The sequence below is a fragment of the Sphaerodactylus townsendi genome, linkage group LG08 (assembly GCF_021028975.2).
Source record: "Sphaerodactylus townsendi isolate TG3544 linkage group LG08, MPM_Stown_v2.3, whole genome shotgun sequence".
In the NCBI taxonomy this organism is placed as follows: domain Eukaryota; kingdom Metazoa; phylum Chordata; class Lepidosauria; order Squamata; family Sphaerodactylidae; genus Sphaerodactylus; species Sphaerodactylus townsendi.
In genome coordinates this window covers 48,149,766-48,167,323 of record NC_059432.1, presented here as the reverse complement: position 1 = coordinate 48,167,323, position 17,558 = coordinate 48,149,766, and the positions used below count along the sequence as shown (strand labels likewise).

Here is a 17,558-nt window from a genome sequence, read left to right as displayed (position 1 = left end):
TGAGAACCATCGCAGGTAATCATTTCAAAGTTTCTATAAGGAACCTAGCTACAAAAGTTAAAATCTCGGAGGCGGAATTGTTAAGTAGAAACGTAATCTTCCCCACAGCAGAGTATTCATTAAAGATTACAGGACAAAGAGCAAAAAGTCTGGTCCTAGATCCCTCGTATTTGGGGCAGTTGAGCAATATATGTTCCATGGTTTGAATCGCTGTGATACAATGAGGACATTTCCGCTCTTGCAGGTCGATTTTTCGGAATCTTCCTTGTAACATAGAGCAAGGGAAGGAGTTACAACGAGCCCTAGTGATTATCCATCTATGCTTGGGCTCCTGAAGTAAACTCAAATAATCTGCCATGTGATTGATTTTAAATTTTATGTTAAAAAAGAGGGGGGAGCAATTCATTTTATCCATCAGGCACCTAAAAGCATCTTCTTGCGATCTTAATTGGTTGTGGAGGTTTCCATTCAGAGTCTTCTGCCTCACAAGAATGGCAGATGGAATAAAATGCTGTGCCCATCTCAGGAAAAAAATGACACCCAGCTGGATGAAAGGGCATTTAGTCAAGATTTTTAATGGAGAGCTTCATTATTCAGCAGCAATTGAGTGATTCTTATGTGAATGTTTCCCTGAATGAATTCTGTTTGATAAAAAATTCTAGACCAGTGATTCTCAACCTTCCTAATGTCTCGACCCTTTAATACAGTTCCTTATGTTGTGGTGACTCCCAACCCTAACATTTATCCATTTTACAGATGGAGAACGCAGAGAGTCTTAGGCGACCCCTGTGAAAGGGTCATTCGACCCCCAGGTTGAGAACCGCTGTTCTAGATTGTTTCCATAGCTTCTGTTTTTTATTTTTTTGCATGAAACTTTCTTCTTTGTGGAAGCTACAGTTGCAACTGAATTGTGTGCTACTGATTCATTTGTTTATCTTTTTAGTTAGCACTTGCATTGTAGTGACTTATTCATATTCATTTATATCCCTTGTATGTGATACGTTGCAGGAAAACATTGTGTTTTAGGTGAAGTGATTTGAAAGTTCTGTTTGTGGTCTGTGTTCTGTGATGCTCATTCACACATGCTGTCAGTGAAGTGACTCCATATAGACAGGCTGTGTACCTGACTGGTTGTGAGCAGGGCATGTCTACAGAGAATGGTGTCTGGGGCAAGCTCACAAACTGTGCCTCCCCCAGCCTCTTCTGATCTGGATGTTATGTCCCTACTGATAGACCCCAAGATTGCATTAACCCCTTTTTGTCTCTGAATCACACTGACTGCTCATTTTCAACTTAACTGTTCACCCGTACCCAAAATATTGTGCTAACACATTACTATTTAGTATTATCTTCCATCTAGCGAGAAAGGGTGAAGGAAGCGAGAGAAGAGGGGGGAAAGAGCAAGAAGGAGAGTGAGAAAAAGGGTGGGAAGAGAGAAAGAAAAGAAAAGTTGAAGAGAGAAGGTGGGAAAGAAGAAAGAAAGAGGAAAGGGAGAGAAAGGGAAAGGAGAGGAAAAGGGGGAGATGGAGAAAAAGGGGTGAGGGAGAGCAAGGGGAAAGAAAGGGAGAAAGAGCTCTGGCCGGACGCAGGTGAGAAATGTTGCCCATGTTCATCCCCCATGTCCTCCCCCCATGCTGCTGCCACTGCCTCAAAAACCTGTGGTTGCTTTAACATTAAGCTTATTTTACTTCCAGGCAAGTGGCAACTGGGAGGAGACTGGAGGCAAGGATTTGCCAGGGAGGGCACTCCTTTCCTGGCTTTGTCCCTGCCCCCAGTCTGTTCCCAGCCACCCCTCACTTGGAAGTAAATTATGCATAATTTTGAAACAGCCATAGGCTTCTGTGGCAGCGGCAATGATTGGGGTGGCGGGGGGGGGGGAAGTGACCCATGCCATCTCCCACTTCTGCCTCTGTCGAAAAAATAATGCTTATGGTTACTTTAACATTAAGATTAACTTACTTCCAGGTGAGCAATAGCTGGGAGGAGACAGGGGTGGGACAAGGCTAGAAAAGAACACCTTTTGTGGCCTGTCCCCTTCCCCAATCTTGTCTCAATCACAGCACTGCTCTCCTAGAAGTAAATCAAATTAAAATTTAAAGCAACCACAGAGCCTTTTTTTTGCAGTGGTGGGGAGGCGGTGGTGGGGGCAGCAATCAGGGTGCCCTGAGGCAAGTTTTTCCCAGGACAAGAGCTCTCCCTTATCCCATCCTCATTACGCCCCGAGTTGAGGACAGTTTGGTTCATTAGCATCTTCTCAAGTCCAGTCTCTGTTGATAGGTGCTGTTTTGCCTTCAGGTCACAGGGTGAAAGGATAAGTAAGAAATAATTTGAAGAAGGGATAAGACATTAAAATGTTTCCATCATAGACAGATGGCAAACAGTGTTAACTAGTTGACTCTAGGTTTGTCACTGCCAGGAAAATATGAAAAATATTTTCCTAAGCCTATCGCTAAACTACACTGGCTAAGGACCAAAGTAAAGAGACCAGTGTTATCCAAAAGTCCCCATAAGGCCTGGAAAGGACGTGTATATATCAGAGTGCTAATGTTTCACATGGTTTCCTTCTTGCTTTTATCCCTTTTAAGATTTAATGTAAGCCCCTCAGTGTTGGATTTATTGTTTGCCCAGTGTTTAGGCTTATGTCCTAACTAGGTTTTTCAGCTGATTTAACGTTTATTAATGTTAGTGTAGGATATTCTTGTTTATATATATGTGGGTGCTTTTACTGGAACTTTTATTGAAAGTTCTTTAGGATTGCATCTAATGTTTAAAAGCAATAGCTTGTAGCAGCTGATATTAAGACCCAAGGAAGTTAATCTTGGAATTCAGTTTGGGCCAACACCCAGGAGATCTCTTTAGCAAGAACAAAGTCCCTTTTGGATTACAAATTGAATTCAAGTCACGGCACCCCAGAGGTCCCAACCGTTGAGGAACGAACTAAGATCGCCATTGGACCATTTGAACTTTCTTTTGTTGCGGGACTGAGGCGCGGGAGCCTCAGGACATAACTCAAGGAAGCAGCCATCTGATAACCAGATGCCTGGGTGTGTTAACAGCCTCATCCATTTTTATGAATGGACACTCTTCGCTCCCTGTTCCGCAACTGTCATAAAGTCTTGCGGGAAAATGCCTGACAGTGAGATCTCATGGTCCCATTCACAAAGTTGTAATTGTACCTTTCTTTTTATGTGTTGATGTTTTATTTATTGTTGCAAGATAAGGGACCTGCCCCCTTGCCTTCTTTTGATCTGTGTGTATAAAAGTTGCTGCGCTTGGCTATGAGAGCGCGATTCCCTTGCCTGAGCTGTAGCCACCACTTTCGAATAAAAATACTTGCTTTCGAAGAACACCGGCTTCCTGCGCCTCACTACATTGCCTGAGCTGAAATCACTTAATGTTACCCGAGAAGCAACGGTAACAGGTTCACAAAGATCAGGCTTGCAGCTTGAAAATCTGTGTTGGATAATTGCGGCAAGGATCACTTGGCAGGTACACAGAGCAAGGGGTTGTTTTGCCAAGCATATGTGAATTGGGATCATTAGTTTATATGAAGCTAGTTTTGAAATAGCCATGTTGTTTGTGTGCAAGACCTCAGTGGCAAAACTGAACACAGGGATAATTGCTGTAGGATCTGTATCAGTGCTTCATCTGTCAAGACCTCTCCACAGGGCAGTTAATAAAATACAAGCTACAGAAGAAACTTAAAGACAGACTTTCTTCTTGCTTACATCTTAGCAAATTTAGGTATCTAGGCTTTACTCATGGCACTTGGTAAGATTGCCACATTACTAGGAAGAGTCTGTGACTAGATATCCTCTGTGCCCAAGTACTCTAGATATTATTTAGTTTCTTGACATATCTCTTTTGTATTTTGTTCAGTTTTTAACCTTTCTACTTTATTTTAGGAAACCAGTCCAGTGCTGGAACCATAAGATATATATCTTAGACTACAATATACCAAATTAATTTACTTCAAAATGATTGATTGGAAAAAGATAATATCATATACAGTTCTTAGAACAACACATTCATGGAAGAATAATTCTTATTATACTCTGTATTCTTAATGTTATTTATAATTTACCCCATATGTCCCAAATAGGCCTCTGCGCTCAGCGGAGGCCAATTTCCTGGTAGTCCCCCGCCCCTCATCGATGCAGCTGGCCTTTACCCGGGCCAGGGCCTTTACAGCCCTGGCCCCGTCCTGGTGGAATGCTCTACTATCTGCTGTCTGGGCTCTGCAGGACCTTGGTGAGTTCCGCAGGCCCTGCAAGAACAAGTTATTCCACTGGGCCTTTGGGAATGCCAGCCGCAGTTTGCCTGACCCCTCTGAAGCCCCCACAATAGCTTGTAATCTCCAGCATTGCCTGGTTACTGATTCCATCTATTTTTGGGCAATGCTGACCCTCCTGGCCTTTGGTCAGAGCGCCATCAGTATTTGGATTGATATATGAACTGCTGCTATAATGTATTTTAGTGTTTTTATTGGTATATTATTTTATGATTTTACATTGTAAATGCTTTCTACGTTTATTGTACACCGCCCAGAACCCTCCGGGGGTTGGGCGGTCTATCAAGTCTAATAAATAAATAAAATAAATAAAAATAAATAATTTATGGCAGTTAAAACCAACCTTTCTCATATTGAATAATGAAGTAACCTGTCTCTTGATCCCTTTGCTAATAGTGTGTGTGTGTGTGTGTGTGTGTATTTATAATAATAATAAGCCTTTATTTGGCATAACAATAATCATAACACAATAAAAAACCTGAGATAAAAGGTATACAAATACAAAGGTTTAAGATAAAAGGTATACAAATACAAAGGTTTAAGATAAAATATAAATTATTGATTGTGCATCACCTCCAGTAAAAATTGTGCAACCAATTCACAAGTTTCATTGTCAGAATTGTCCAGAAGAAAAGGAAGTCTACTTGATTCTTCCATTTCACTAGGTATCCTAGAAAGAATGTTGGAATATTTTGATCTGATATTAGCAGATTTAGGGCAGCAAAGCAGTTGATGTGCCAATGTTTCAATTTGTTGTTCACCACAAGAGCATACCCTTTCGCTCATTTCCAAGTTGTTAAATCTACCACGCAATAAAGCGGAGGGGAAAACATTGAAGCGAGCAAGTGTGAGGGCTCTTCTCTGCATTGGATTAGTCAAAAATACAAATAGGGAGCCATCCTGTTTTGATATAGGGGTATTGAAAGATGTAAGGGTGAACAAGTTTTCATAGCAGCCCTAAATAAATTAATCCATTCGCTTTCCAACAATTTTTGTTTTAACAAGTTGTAGGATTCTGAACTAGATAGCGGGAAAAGCGAAGTCGAGAGATATACCAAGTGATTCAATCTTTCTTCGATCAGAGAGAACCATGGATTAGCCTGAGTATCAGACAAAAGTAGGTGAATCAGCGAAAGTGCTCATCATGCGAGAAATGCAGGCCAAGCCAAAATTTAAAAGCTCTCAACCAAGCCCTATAAACTAATGAATTTTGGCCCAGTTCTAAACAGAGGGTCGCATACGGTACACAATTTGGCAGGCCCATAATTTTACGGAAAAATTTGGATTGGACAGTATTCAAGGAGTCGTCAACTGCTTGGAGCCAGATAGGTACTCCATAAAGTAACTGCGCTTCTATCTTAGAGTTAAAGATTTTTAGTGCTGCTGGGACAAGGGAGTGGCCCTTTCCATAAAAGAAGCGTGCAATGGCAGAATAACTGATGGTAGCACCTGCAATAGCAGCTTTTTTGTGGGGTAACCAGGAGAGGTTATAAGAAAATGTAATTCCAAGATATTTGTATTGGTTAACCTGCTCCACTGGCACTTTATTAATCGCCCAGTTATGTTTTTTGTATTGTTTGGCAAAGATCAAAATCTTGGTCTTTTGATAATTGATGACTAGTCCGTTATCTGTACAGTACTGCCCACATCTATTCAGCAGTCGACTAAGTCCAACTTTTGAGCGAGATAGAAGGATGGTATCATCAGCATATAGAAGTATTGGAATATGCCTTGGGCCTAATTTAGGGGGCATGGTTATTAATTTCCAATAAGGCTGATGGAAGGTCACTCAAAAATAAATTGAAAAGGGTTGGTGCTAACACACAGCCTTGCCTCACACCTTTAAAGGTAGAAATAGAATCAGTCATGAGACCTTCACGTGAGCACTTAACTCTGCAGTTTGTGTTGGTATAAAGTTGCCTGATTAGAAAAAGAAGTTTATTGTCTATTCCTTGTATAGCCAATTTATTCCAAAGACGTTCTCTAGAGACTGTGTCAAAAGCTGCCTTCAAATCAATGAAGGCAGCATAGAGTTTGCTTCTTGGACTTTTGGAGTATTTATTAACCAAATGCGTAAGAAGCATAGCATGGTCTAACGTGGATTTCCCCCTCGTGAAGCCTATTTGCTCTGGGCCAATGATATTCTGATGAATCGTCCAGGCCTGTAGTTTGGGTAGAAGTGTCTTAGCATATATTTTCCCAATGACTGATGTCAAACTAATGGGTGGAAGTTGGCAGGATCCGATGGGTCACCTTTTTATAAATAGGTACAATGACTGCAGATAGCCAAGGCTTAGGAATGAGGCCTGAGTCATTGATTTGGGTGAATAGATTGGCCAAAAGGGGTGCCCACCACTCTATATGCGACTTCAGTATCTCTGGGGAAATTATATCTGGGCCAGAGGCTTTACGGGGTTTCAATTCAGTTATTAGATCCATGATTTCCTGAGTTGTAACAGGAGGCCATTTGGAATCATCTAATGATGGAGATGGATGATAAATGTTACTGGTCTCTTCCTTTTGGAACAGCTTCACAAAATGATCTATCCAAACCTCAGGGAGAATGGAAGAAAACGCCCTCATTTTATTGGAGTCAAGTCTGTTTGTCAAGGCCCAAAACTGTCTTGAGTCATTGGAGATTACAGCTTGATATAAGCGATCCCACTGATTCTGCGCATACTGAACCTGTTTCTCTTTCATTAAAGAATGAAGAGTAGTTTTATATTGAACTAGCTGATTGCGCGACACAGGATTTCTAAATCTCTTGAATTGTTGGTAAGATGCACGAATTAGTTTGTTTAATTCATGGCACTCTTTGTCAAACCAGGGGGCACCTCTAGTGCTGTATGGAGGTTTCTGCTTAACGGACTTTACAAGATAGTCTGTGATATACTTGATTAATGTTTCAAAGTTGCCAATTGCCACACAAGGCGAACCTGCCTTATAAAAAGCACTTAAGAGATTACCTAGATGCTGAGAATTAATTAGCTCATTGGCGGTAAGGGCCAAATGGGATGTCCAGAAAAGCGTAGGTAAATACTCTTTAGATGTATCCATAGGAACGTCCACCCCCTCTTCCTGATGGAGAACAAGGTTAAGTGAGAGGTGATCTCCTAGTAGAAGGTCTCCTATCTTAAAAGACTGGACTGAAGTTCTTAATTTTGGTGACATAAAACAATAATCTATAACACTGTTCCCCAGCGGTGTGTGTATTTGTAGTTGCAGCACTTTGACTTAATAATGGTTTCAACTTTCTCTGTTTTCAGGGGAAACTGCCTGTTCTGCTTCTTGGACGTTCTTCAGAGTTACGTCCTGGGGAATTTGTGGTTGCAATTGGAAGTCCCTTTTCTCTTCAAAATACAGTGACAACTGGAATTGTTAGCACTACCCAACGAGGAGGCAAAGAGCTTGGACTTAGAAATTCTGATATGGACTACATCCAAACAGATGCAATTATCAATGTAGGTCACTTTTCATAAAGCTCTTTTAAATTTGTGCTTTTGAGCCTAAAATGCATTACATCGACAGATTGTATTGCTACTCTTTACCATCCATGTATATGATTGGGATAACTTTCAAGATTACATTACATTACATTACATTCTTGTCGAGTATTTTGTTTTCTTTTTGCGTGTTTTTTAAGGACAAGCTGCTTTTTGTTTTGAGCCAGAGTAGATATCGTTTTCTGATGTTCCTGCTATTAACTTCCAGGAGCAGATAATTTACAAAGTCTAATTTTTGAGAGAATTGTACTAACTTCTTGAAAGTTGACAGCCTATAGGCAAAGAAATATTTTCATAATCTTCAGTAGTGAAGTCAGGAAATCAAAGAATCATGGTGTTAATAGTCAAGGGGACAACAGAAAAGGAGGAAAAGGCTGAGCAAGAAACCATACAAATATGGAGAGACATATATCAAAGTTATGGCAGAAGTGTATTTCTCTCTCAAATAATAATAGGTAAGAGGTTTTTGCCATTTTGCAAACTGTTAAAGTCACCAAACAAAATTCTTTTGATTTAAGTACTTCCACACTGGAGAGCTTTATTTTGGCTGCTCTGATATTTTGTTTGGTTTGCTTTGGCCAACCTCTCTAGTGAGCTCTATTTGAACTGTCTTCTCACTCTTCTCCAAGGTCTTGGCAGCATGTTAGAGCTCTCCCTCTTATAAGATGGTTCAGAACAGCCTGCCGTTTGTTTCGTAGTGCTGTGCACTGATCAGTTTTATTTGCTAACAGCACCGGAAGGGCCTTTTAAGGAAGGTTGAAAGTTCAGGACATTCTAGATTACAAAACCCACAATAGATTTGGTCTGTCCAGATTCTGACAGTCACCTCTCTGTAAAGAACTGGTATAGCTGAATGGCTGTGGAACCCTTTTGCAGACATTATCAGGATGTGAAGTATTAAAATTTTAGAAGATTATAAATCTAATTTGTCTTTAAATTTACAGTATGGAAACTCCGGTGGGCCTTTAGTGAACCTGGTAAGAGTTTTCTTTTAATAGTTGTACTTGATGTTTTGAATATTACAGACTACTAATCCCTTCCTCTTCATCTCCCCAGCCTTAATAGAGTTTGTAGGGGGAAAGGAAAGGTGTCAATGTCCTTTTAATCACTCTTCCATGCTGGTATTGTTAAATCATATGAGTCTCTTGGAGTTCACTGTCAAAATATTTGCTGTCTGCACAGTTCAGAGTGAATGTAATATATAATAGATTTGCTCATGTTCTCCACAAGCAGTAACATTCTTCAGATTTTAAAATGTGTTTTGTAAACTATTAGCCTTATGAGAGGGTATATTCTACTAGAACTCAGTACTGCAAATTTAGTTTTCATGTGTTAATTGAAATGAATCTAGCAGTTGAGCATAGCATTTTTCATAGTGAAAAAATACTGACTCAGGCCATTAGTCTGCCCTATCTGGTGACAGCACTCTGAGATCTCAGACAGAAATATCCAAGCTCTCCTTTCAGGTACTAGAGATGTGGAGTTCAAATGCATAGAACTGAACCTAAACTAGAAACATGCAAGTCTACTTGAGATGCCTCACTTCTTTCTTAGGCTCAGCATGAGATTCCCTGCCCTTCTCTGGATTAGGAATGGACTAGGAATCTCTCAGGCCTTATGATGGCCATAAAGGCTCAGAAAACAGCAAGTAACTCACTGCTTTCCAAAGATTGCAGTCAGCTAGTGTGCTTACTAAAGGCAAGCTGTGGACCTTCATTGTGGAGTCCTGCCTGGGAATCATGTTGTCGTGTATAGTTATTGTTGATACAGTTTATGGATGTTTAGTTGTTGGGACCTGACTTTGGTTTCCTCAAACCAGAGATGCCAATTGTGTCATTCTCTGTCTGTCATTGAAGCTGCCAGGTCATACAGAGACATCATGGATTGTATAATTTTCCCAGATGTGGTTATTAAGTTGGTTCAGGGCAAGTGAAAGAAGCTGTTTATCTATGCATCCTGAAAATGAAAATATAGCCAAGTTTGTTTCTATAGAGGAATTTCTTCATGATCAGTTGAGTAACATTCAATATATGTCATGAGATTGCATGTGCATTTATTCTGGTATGCCAAAGTAACTTAGGAAATGCACTGTTTATTTACACAACTCACACTTATGGAATTTTTTCACATTATTTGCAGGATGGTGAAGTAATTGGTATTAATACTTTGAAAGTCACTGCTGGAATTTCCTTTGCAATACCATCTGACAAAATTAAAAAATTCCTTACTGAGTCTCATGACCGACAATCTAAAGGTACTGTACTGTATCACATCAGGAGATTAAGAGCTTGTCGTACCCATTATGAACTGGTAGCATCTAGTCTCAACAAATTTAGAGAGGGTTCCTAAGTGCACTCCTGTGTAAACAACTCCCTGTGCATTTCAAACTAGCACATTTCCTTTCTCTCCAGTGTGGCTTACTGCATTTTCATTGGGGAACAAATATTGCTACCCACTTGTAGTTTGAAGTAGGCCAGATATCTACCACCTGATGTTCTGAAACATTTTAAATAGTTCTGTTCATGTGAAAATTGATTGTCAAAATTAAATTTACTCTTCTTTCCCCTTCTTCAAACAGGAAAAGCTGTAACTAAAAAGAAATACATTGGCATTCGAATGATGTCTTTAACTCCTAGGTAAAAATTACTTCTACTGTGAGCTATCTCTTTGTCCTCTGACAGTGGCACATTCTGGGACCTTTTCTTCCCAAAAGGCTACTATCTGCATTCAGATATCATAGTGAATTGGAAACTGATCAACCTGGGAAGTGTTTCATCAAACTCGCAAGCAATAGGAGTGAGTGAGGAGTGAAAGAAGCACATGATCATAACAATAAACTACCTTCATACCCAGTTGCAATGTAACCGCAGTTGGGTATGATGTCTGAATGCAGCCATAGTTAGTTTCAGCAGAATAGTGATGCCTAACTTTAGATTTCAAATACAAATATAACGGTGGTGACCTTGGTCAAAATTAAATCGTAGTCAGAAAAACTTAAATAACGTAATGTTAACATAACAAATGCCTCACTGGGCTTCAACTATAAACCAAGAAAAACAACCTGCATGTAGTATACAAATAAATAAATTGCAGCTAAATTACAGCTCCACACAAAGTTGGGAGAAAAAAAGAATCTTAATTATAGGCTTAATTATACAAAACATATTTGGGGAATAGCTTCCTTGCAGTGCACTTATTACAATGCTGACAGCATTTAAGTCTGTACAGGACTGTGGTGTTCATTATTTTATATTGCAAGGGGGTATTTTCCCAGTTGTAAAGGCACTGCAAATTGCAAGAGGCTTGCTCTCTAACTGTAACAAGTGATTGCAAAGAACCTGTTCCCCAAATAGGTTTTGTATATGCCTATAATTAAGGCTTGATTTTCCTCCCAACTATGGCCTCTTCCACACATGCAGAATAATGCACTTTCAATCCACTTTCACAATTGTTTGCAAGCGGATTTTGCTATTCTGCACAGTAAAATCCAGCTGCAAAGAGCATTGAAAGTGGATTGAAAGTGTATTATTCTGCATGTGCAAAAGGGGCCCATGTGAGGAGTCCCCATTAGCTGTAATTTATTTGTAGTACAGTATACTACATGCAGGTTGTTTTTCTGTGTGCTATCTTATGGTTTATACTTGAAGCCCAGTGAGGTGTTCATTAAGTTACTTTAAATTCTTTATTTAGGTTTTTCTGAGTATGATTTAATTTTGACCAAGGTCACCATAGTTATATTTGGATTCAGATTGTTCTGTCCATGTTGCCATTACTTATATCACCTTAACCTTAGATTTCAATCATAATTAACTATACATGATGAGTAATGTCTAGTGGAGATGCTGGCCTGTTACAGAGCTTACAACATCTTGATTGCAAGGCAGGGTTAAAAGACCAAAATCAGGAAGTTTGGTGTCACCCTTCTCCAGTTCTTTCCTTTGCTTACAATCTATCTGATCCTTCTTTTGCCCTCCACCCCTTTTTTGTCTTGGTTTCCTGTTATGGCTGTCTATCACTAATCCTGTAAGTACACCAATCTGTCTTTCAGTACTAATCTGTCTTTCAGTACTAATGACAAAGATAAGATAGCAGTTATTCACAGAGTATAAGACCCAAGAATAGTGGGATGATGTTCCAAGGGCCTAATCCCAGTCATTTGGTGGTGATGTATAGTGCCATGTCGCAGCCGATTTATGGCAGTCACTGTAGGATTTCGGTTTGCCATTGTTTGCCTCTATGTAGGGACCCTGGACTTCCTTCCCATCTAGATACCTTGGGGGCTGAATTTGCTTAGCTTCCAAGATCTAACAAGATTGGTCTAGCCTAGGCCGTCCAGGTCAATGCTCCAATCCTTTACAGTCTAGTTTAACATCCAAATTAACATTGTGTCAGTGCTTACTTTAATGTGTATGTGCAGTCTTCTTCTTTTTATGGTTTGGTAGTTGCATAGACTGCTAGCTGCTCTTGTAGATTACTGTAATTCCAACGTAATCTGCTATTCAGTGATATATAATTCTGCCAGTAAAAATAAAATATGTTTATGTATTAGACATCAACTTTCAAATTCTAAGTTCTAGAATAGATATGAAACAGTCATGTTGTTAAGGCATTTTCACCCCAAACAGTACTTTTTTCTCAATGGGAGTAGCAAATATTCTTCTTTCAGAAATATCTCTTTGGAAATGTAAACAAAGTTTTTTAAAAAAACAAAAGAAAATAAAACTTCTGCAGATGAAAAGAAGGACCTTTGAATTTATTCTCTGGTTGTTTCCCCCCTATTTTAACGTCAAAGTATTCTGACAGAAAGGTCATCTGAAACTAAAGTTTGTTTTTCCCCTAGCAAAGCTAAAGAACTCAAGGAGCGCAATAGTGATTTCCCTGATGTGATTTCTGGAGCCTATATTATTGAAGTTATTTCAGATACACCAGCTGAAGCGTAAGTTAAAGGGCAAACCTTACAACTGATAATTTGAAGAATAAACATGTACTAGGCTTTTCATCAAGCTGTTTAAAGTAGAGTTAAGTAAAGCATTACCATCTTTTGCACATTATTTCAAGAAACCTGCTTCCTAATAGAAAGACTTGCTGTTTGGCCAGTCTCAGGAACACAGAAGAAAATGGAAACAAATGGAGCAATCCTTTTAGTGGCTATATTTGCATAGTTATATGTAAGTGTAGATGGAAAGATCCCCAACAGCAACTGAATCCTGCAAGTGCACAGGACACAACATGCATATATGTACTGCGCCATGCATCAAGCTTCCTGCAATAGGATGGAGCTGGTGAATCCTCATCATATGCTATCCTGAAAGCAGCGTTAGTTCTGCATCACATATCCATTTAATGTAAATAATGACACATGGACTTCTGAAAGGCAAATGGGAAAGAATTCACAAGTCTCTCCAAAACCTAAGGCAGTGGTACTCACTCAGCTTGCACAGAAGAGCCACATTTGCAGTTGCCATCAACCAAAAGGGACACATGTCTAATGTATGGCCTGTGCCACCAAATGAATGCATTTAATAATATAATATGTACCATCACCCTAATGTGGCCACCTTGCTCTGGTTGGGGAGGATGGGCCTTCTGCTTTCATCCCTGATATGAGGCCTGTGGTGTAGGGAAGCTTGCAAATCACCCATCATCCAGGCTCCTACAGCAGTAGCTGTTTCAAGGTGGGAACCATCAAATAACTAGAAACACTACCAGGCAATGACCATGCTTACTTTCCTGGAACCTTGCAGGGCAAGGCGGGGGGTGGGTGGGTTGTCCAGAAGAGCCACATATGGCAGAGAGTCAGAGAGCTGAATGTGGCTCCTGAGCCAATTAGTATCACTGTCCAAAAGCGTGACTTCAGCCACAGCACTACAAGCTCTCCTTTGATGCTTTGCTGCCAAACTTGCCATTTTGCACTGATTCAGATCATCCCAAAACAAGTACTGCTGTACTGAGCTGATGGTTGATGGTAAATTAGTAGAATCTATCATTAAAGATAAAATTATAAAACATGTAGAAAAGCAAGGCCTGCTGAGAAAGAGTCAGCATGGCTTTTGCAGAGGCAAATCCTGTCTTACAAACTTACTAGAGTTCTTTGAGGGTGTAAACAGGCATGTGGACAGGGGTGAACCGGTGGACATTGTCTACTTGGATTTCCAAAAGGCTTTTGACAAAGTTCCTCACCAGAGACTGTTGAGAAAACTCAGCAATGAAGGAAATAAGAGGGGAAGTCTTCCTATAGGATTAAGAAACTGGTTGAGAAACTTAGGGAAACAAAGAGTGGAATTGTAAATGGGAAGTTCTCTACAATGGAGAGATGTCGGGAGTGGTGTCCCCCAAGGATCCGTTTTGGGACCAGTGCTCTTTAACCTATTCATAAATGACCTGGAAGTAGGGGTGGGTAGCGTGGTGGCCAAGTTTGCAGATGATACCAAATTATGTAGGGTGGTGAGAACCACAAAGGGATTATGTAAGAGCTCCAAAGCGGACCTTGATAAATTAGATGAGTGGGCTCAGAAATGGCAAATGAAGTTCAATGTAGCAAAATGTAAAGTTATTGATGCACATAGGGGCAAAAAATCCAAACTTCACATACATCGCTACAGGGGTCAGTGCTATCAGTCACAAAGACCAGGAAAGGGATTTTAGGCGTCTTAGTTGAGTAGTTTCCATGGGAATGTCAACTCAATGCATGGCAGCTGTGAAAAAGGCAAACTCTATGCTGGGGAACCTTAGAAAAGGAATTGAGAATAAAACTGCAAAGATGGTCATGCCCTTATATAAAAGCAGTGGTCTGCGAAACCTTGCACTTGGAGTACTTGTATGTCCAGTCTCTGGTCGCCGCATCTCAAAAGGATATTGAGGGAGATAGAAAAGTGCAGAGAAGGGCAACAAGGATGCTTGAGGGACTGGAGCACCTTCCCTATGAGGGGAGAGGCTGCAAGCGTTTGGGACTCCTTTAAGTTTGGAGAGGAGGTAAGGCTGAGGGGGGGGATATGATTGAAGTCTACAAAATTATGCATGGGGTAGAAAATGTTGACAGAGAGAAATTTTTCTCTCTTTCTCACAATACTCAGGAACCAGGGGACATTCATTTGAAAATGCTTGGGTGGGAAGAATTAGGACTAATAAAAGGAAACTACTTCTTTGGTGTTTGGAATATGCTGCCACAGGAGGTGGTGATGGCCACTAACCTTTATAGCTTTAAAAGGGGCTTGGACAGATTTATGGAGGAGAAGTCGATTTATGGCTACCAATCTTGATCCTCTTTGATCTGAGATTGCAAATGCCTTAACAGACTAGGTGATCGGGAGCAACAGCCGCAGAAGGCCATTGCGTTCACATCCTACATGTGAGCTCCCAAAGGCACCTGGTGAGCCACTGCGAGTAGCAGAGAGCTGGACTAGATGGACCTTGGTCTGATCCAGCTGGCTTGTTCTTACGTTCTTATGTTCTTATGAGCTGTTCTGCCTAAATTGCCTAGAATGCTGTGGTATAAACAGTTTCTCTTGAGAAGGCTGATTCTGGTTCAAACATTGGCTACAGTATGGTTCTTTCTGACCAAGGATGGCGCAAGGCGAAATTGAGGATTGAAAACATGCCTGCTGCTACATGTTGTAATTCTGACTATATGTGGCAGTAAAATTAGCCAAGATGTCTGCTGGAGAATCATAACTGGAAGTTTCCTGAAGTTTAGAAAATAAAGTTCAAAAAAACATTAAGGAATGTGATATTCATTATTTCAGTATGCAACTTCTTACAGAGACTCTGAAGTGACCTATCAGAGGTGGGCAGAATGTGACATAAAAGTCTCGCATTACAATTAGAGTGACTCCAGTAGAAAATGCATAACCTGTAGAGATCTAGTCACTTTTGAAAGAAACATGAGCTTGTGCAAGTCATTTCTCTTTGCATGAGAAAAGTTAGTGACTGCTTTGTGGTTGCATAAATGGATTATGGTTAGAGGTTGAATAATGTCTTATCTCATTAGCTATGCTAGTGTTTCCATAACCCACAGGCAAAGTTTGTCTGCAAGACAGGACAGGATGGTACAGAGGACTAAATGCTGTATCCTCCCCATTCACCTCAGAGCTAACATAGAGATCATGTTCAGCTCATGTACTGAAAAATCTAGCTTGGATTTTTCAACCAGAAATGAATGCTTGTAGGGTCAAGAAGGAGGGGAAATCAAAGCTGTACATGCTCGAGATCGTGGGTATTTCATGGTGAGGCCACAAAAGAAGTTTGAATTGGATCAAAATATTTATGCATAAGGAATCCCAGCGTACTTTGAAATACAGAATTAATGACTAGCATGTGTATTTCTTTGTTGTTCAAAGTTCATAGAATATGAAACATCCGCTAAGTGATACCATATTTGCCCGAAAGGAAGATACACGTACACACACACAGTACTAGACATAACTTGTTACTTCTAGTGAATTTTACCCCGTCTTTTTTTGATGCATACTTAGAAAAAATATCTTACATTTGAGTAAATACTGTCAATAGATTTCAAGAACCTGGAGCAAGTGTTAAGTATACCAGATTGCACTTGTGAGAGTAAAAGTGGGTTCTGAAAGGATAGTATCTTTCAAAAGGCTAGGCTGGGGAGTGGGGGATGAGCGGATAGAGCATGGGCATGCATGTTGTTGGATCTGATCCATACTTAACATTATTTTGCCATGCATTGAATAAGACACTGCTAATTGAAGGCATGTTAGAGGGAAAGTGACCCACTTCTGAATTCTGCAGTTCTGACATGGTCCTAGCAGTGTGCCAGTGACCTACTTATTTTGTTCCTGGCAATTGATACCGTAAGACAACATTGGCCAGACATGCACCCCCAGCTTGCTAAGTAAGAAGGAAGAGACACAATTACCAAGGAACAGCCTTTGTCTGATTTTTATATAGCAGTAAGTTCCCAGGTTTTCTACAGCAAGCATAGAGATAGTGTCACACAATTCTCATCACATAATTTGCAAAATGTGCAGTTCTGTTCTATTCTGTTCTTGGGTAGGATCTGATTCTTTTGCTTGGAGTAACATCCTTCTTTCTTTGTGTTTCAGTGGAGGCCTGCAAGAAAATGATGTGATTATAAGCATCAATGGAAAACCAATTCTCTCAGCCAATGATGTCAGTGACATTATTAAAAAGGACAATTCACTCAGCATGGTAGTACGTAGGGGCAACGAAGATGTTATGATAACTGTGATACCTGATGAAATTGACCCTTAAGTAGAAATATGAGCTGGACTTCATGTCTTCTCTTAAGAGCAAACAGTGGACTGTTTTTATTATCTCTGTGCTGGTACAGGAAACAGTAGACTTTTGACCAATTATCCATGTGTTAAGTGGAGCTGTATTGGCCAACAAAGTAAATTTGTATAGGGTTCAGGAACAAACTGATGCAATATTTCAGGTGATACTTCTGATATATTTTATGTATACAATGTATTATCTACTGGCTGCTTCCACTGTTACTTCCACTGCAGTGGTCCACCTCTGATTTCCCCACTGTGTGCAAAGTTATTACTTTGAACCAAGATCTCCTGATAATAAATTGCCGCTAAATTATATTCTGTATTATTCAGATTGTCTATAGCATAGTTTTTCTGGAAACACAGCATTTGATAAGAAAAATAATAACATATTTGGCAATAAACACTGACTTTTACCTAAAACAAAACTCAAATGATATTTTCTTACAAAATCAATGCCCTATTTTTAATACTGTATTTTCCTAATGTAATTAAAATTGATTCCAA

The 17,558-nt window shown here is 40.0% G+C and overlaps 1 protein-coding gene across 2 annotated transcripts in view; it reads left to right on the top strand.

The window, feature by feature from the left end:
• The window catches only part of HTRA1 (HtrA serine peptidase 1), a 64,071-nt gene extending 46,513 nt beyond the window's left edge, over positions 1 to 17,558 (top strand). The window contains exons 4-9 of one of the 2 annotated variants that reach the window (XM_048506570.1): positions 7,558 to 7,752; positions 8,739 to 8,771; positions 9,934 to 10,048; positions 10,373 to 10,430; positions 12,635 to 12,730; positions 16,860 to 17,558. In XM_048506570.1, coding sequence (XP_048362527.1) covers positions 7,558 to 7,752; positions 8,739 to 8,771; positions 9,934 to 10,048; positions 10,373 to 10,430; positions 12,635 to 12,730; positions 16,860 to 17,028 — 666 coding nt within the window. In that variant the 3' untranslated portion in view covers positions 17,029 to 17,558. The remainder of the gene's footprint in view (positions 1 to 7,557; positions 7,753 to 8,738; positions 8,772 to 9,933; positions 10,049 to 10,372; positions 10,431 to 12,634; positions 12,731 to 16,859) is intronic. The other variant, XM_048506571.1, reaches the window with a different exon arrangement.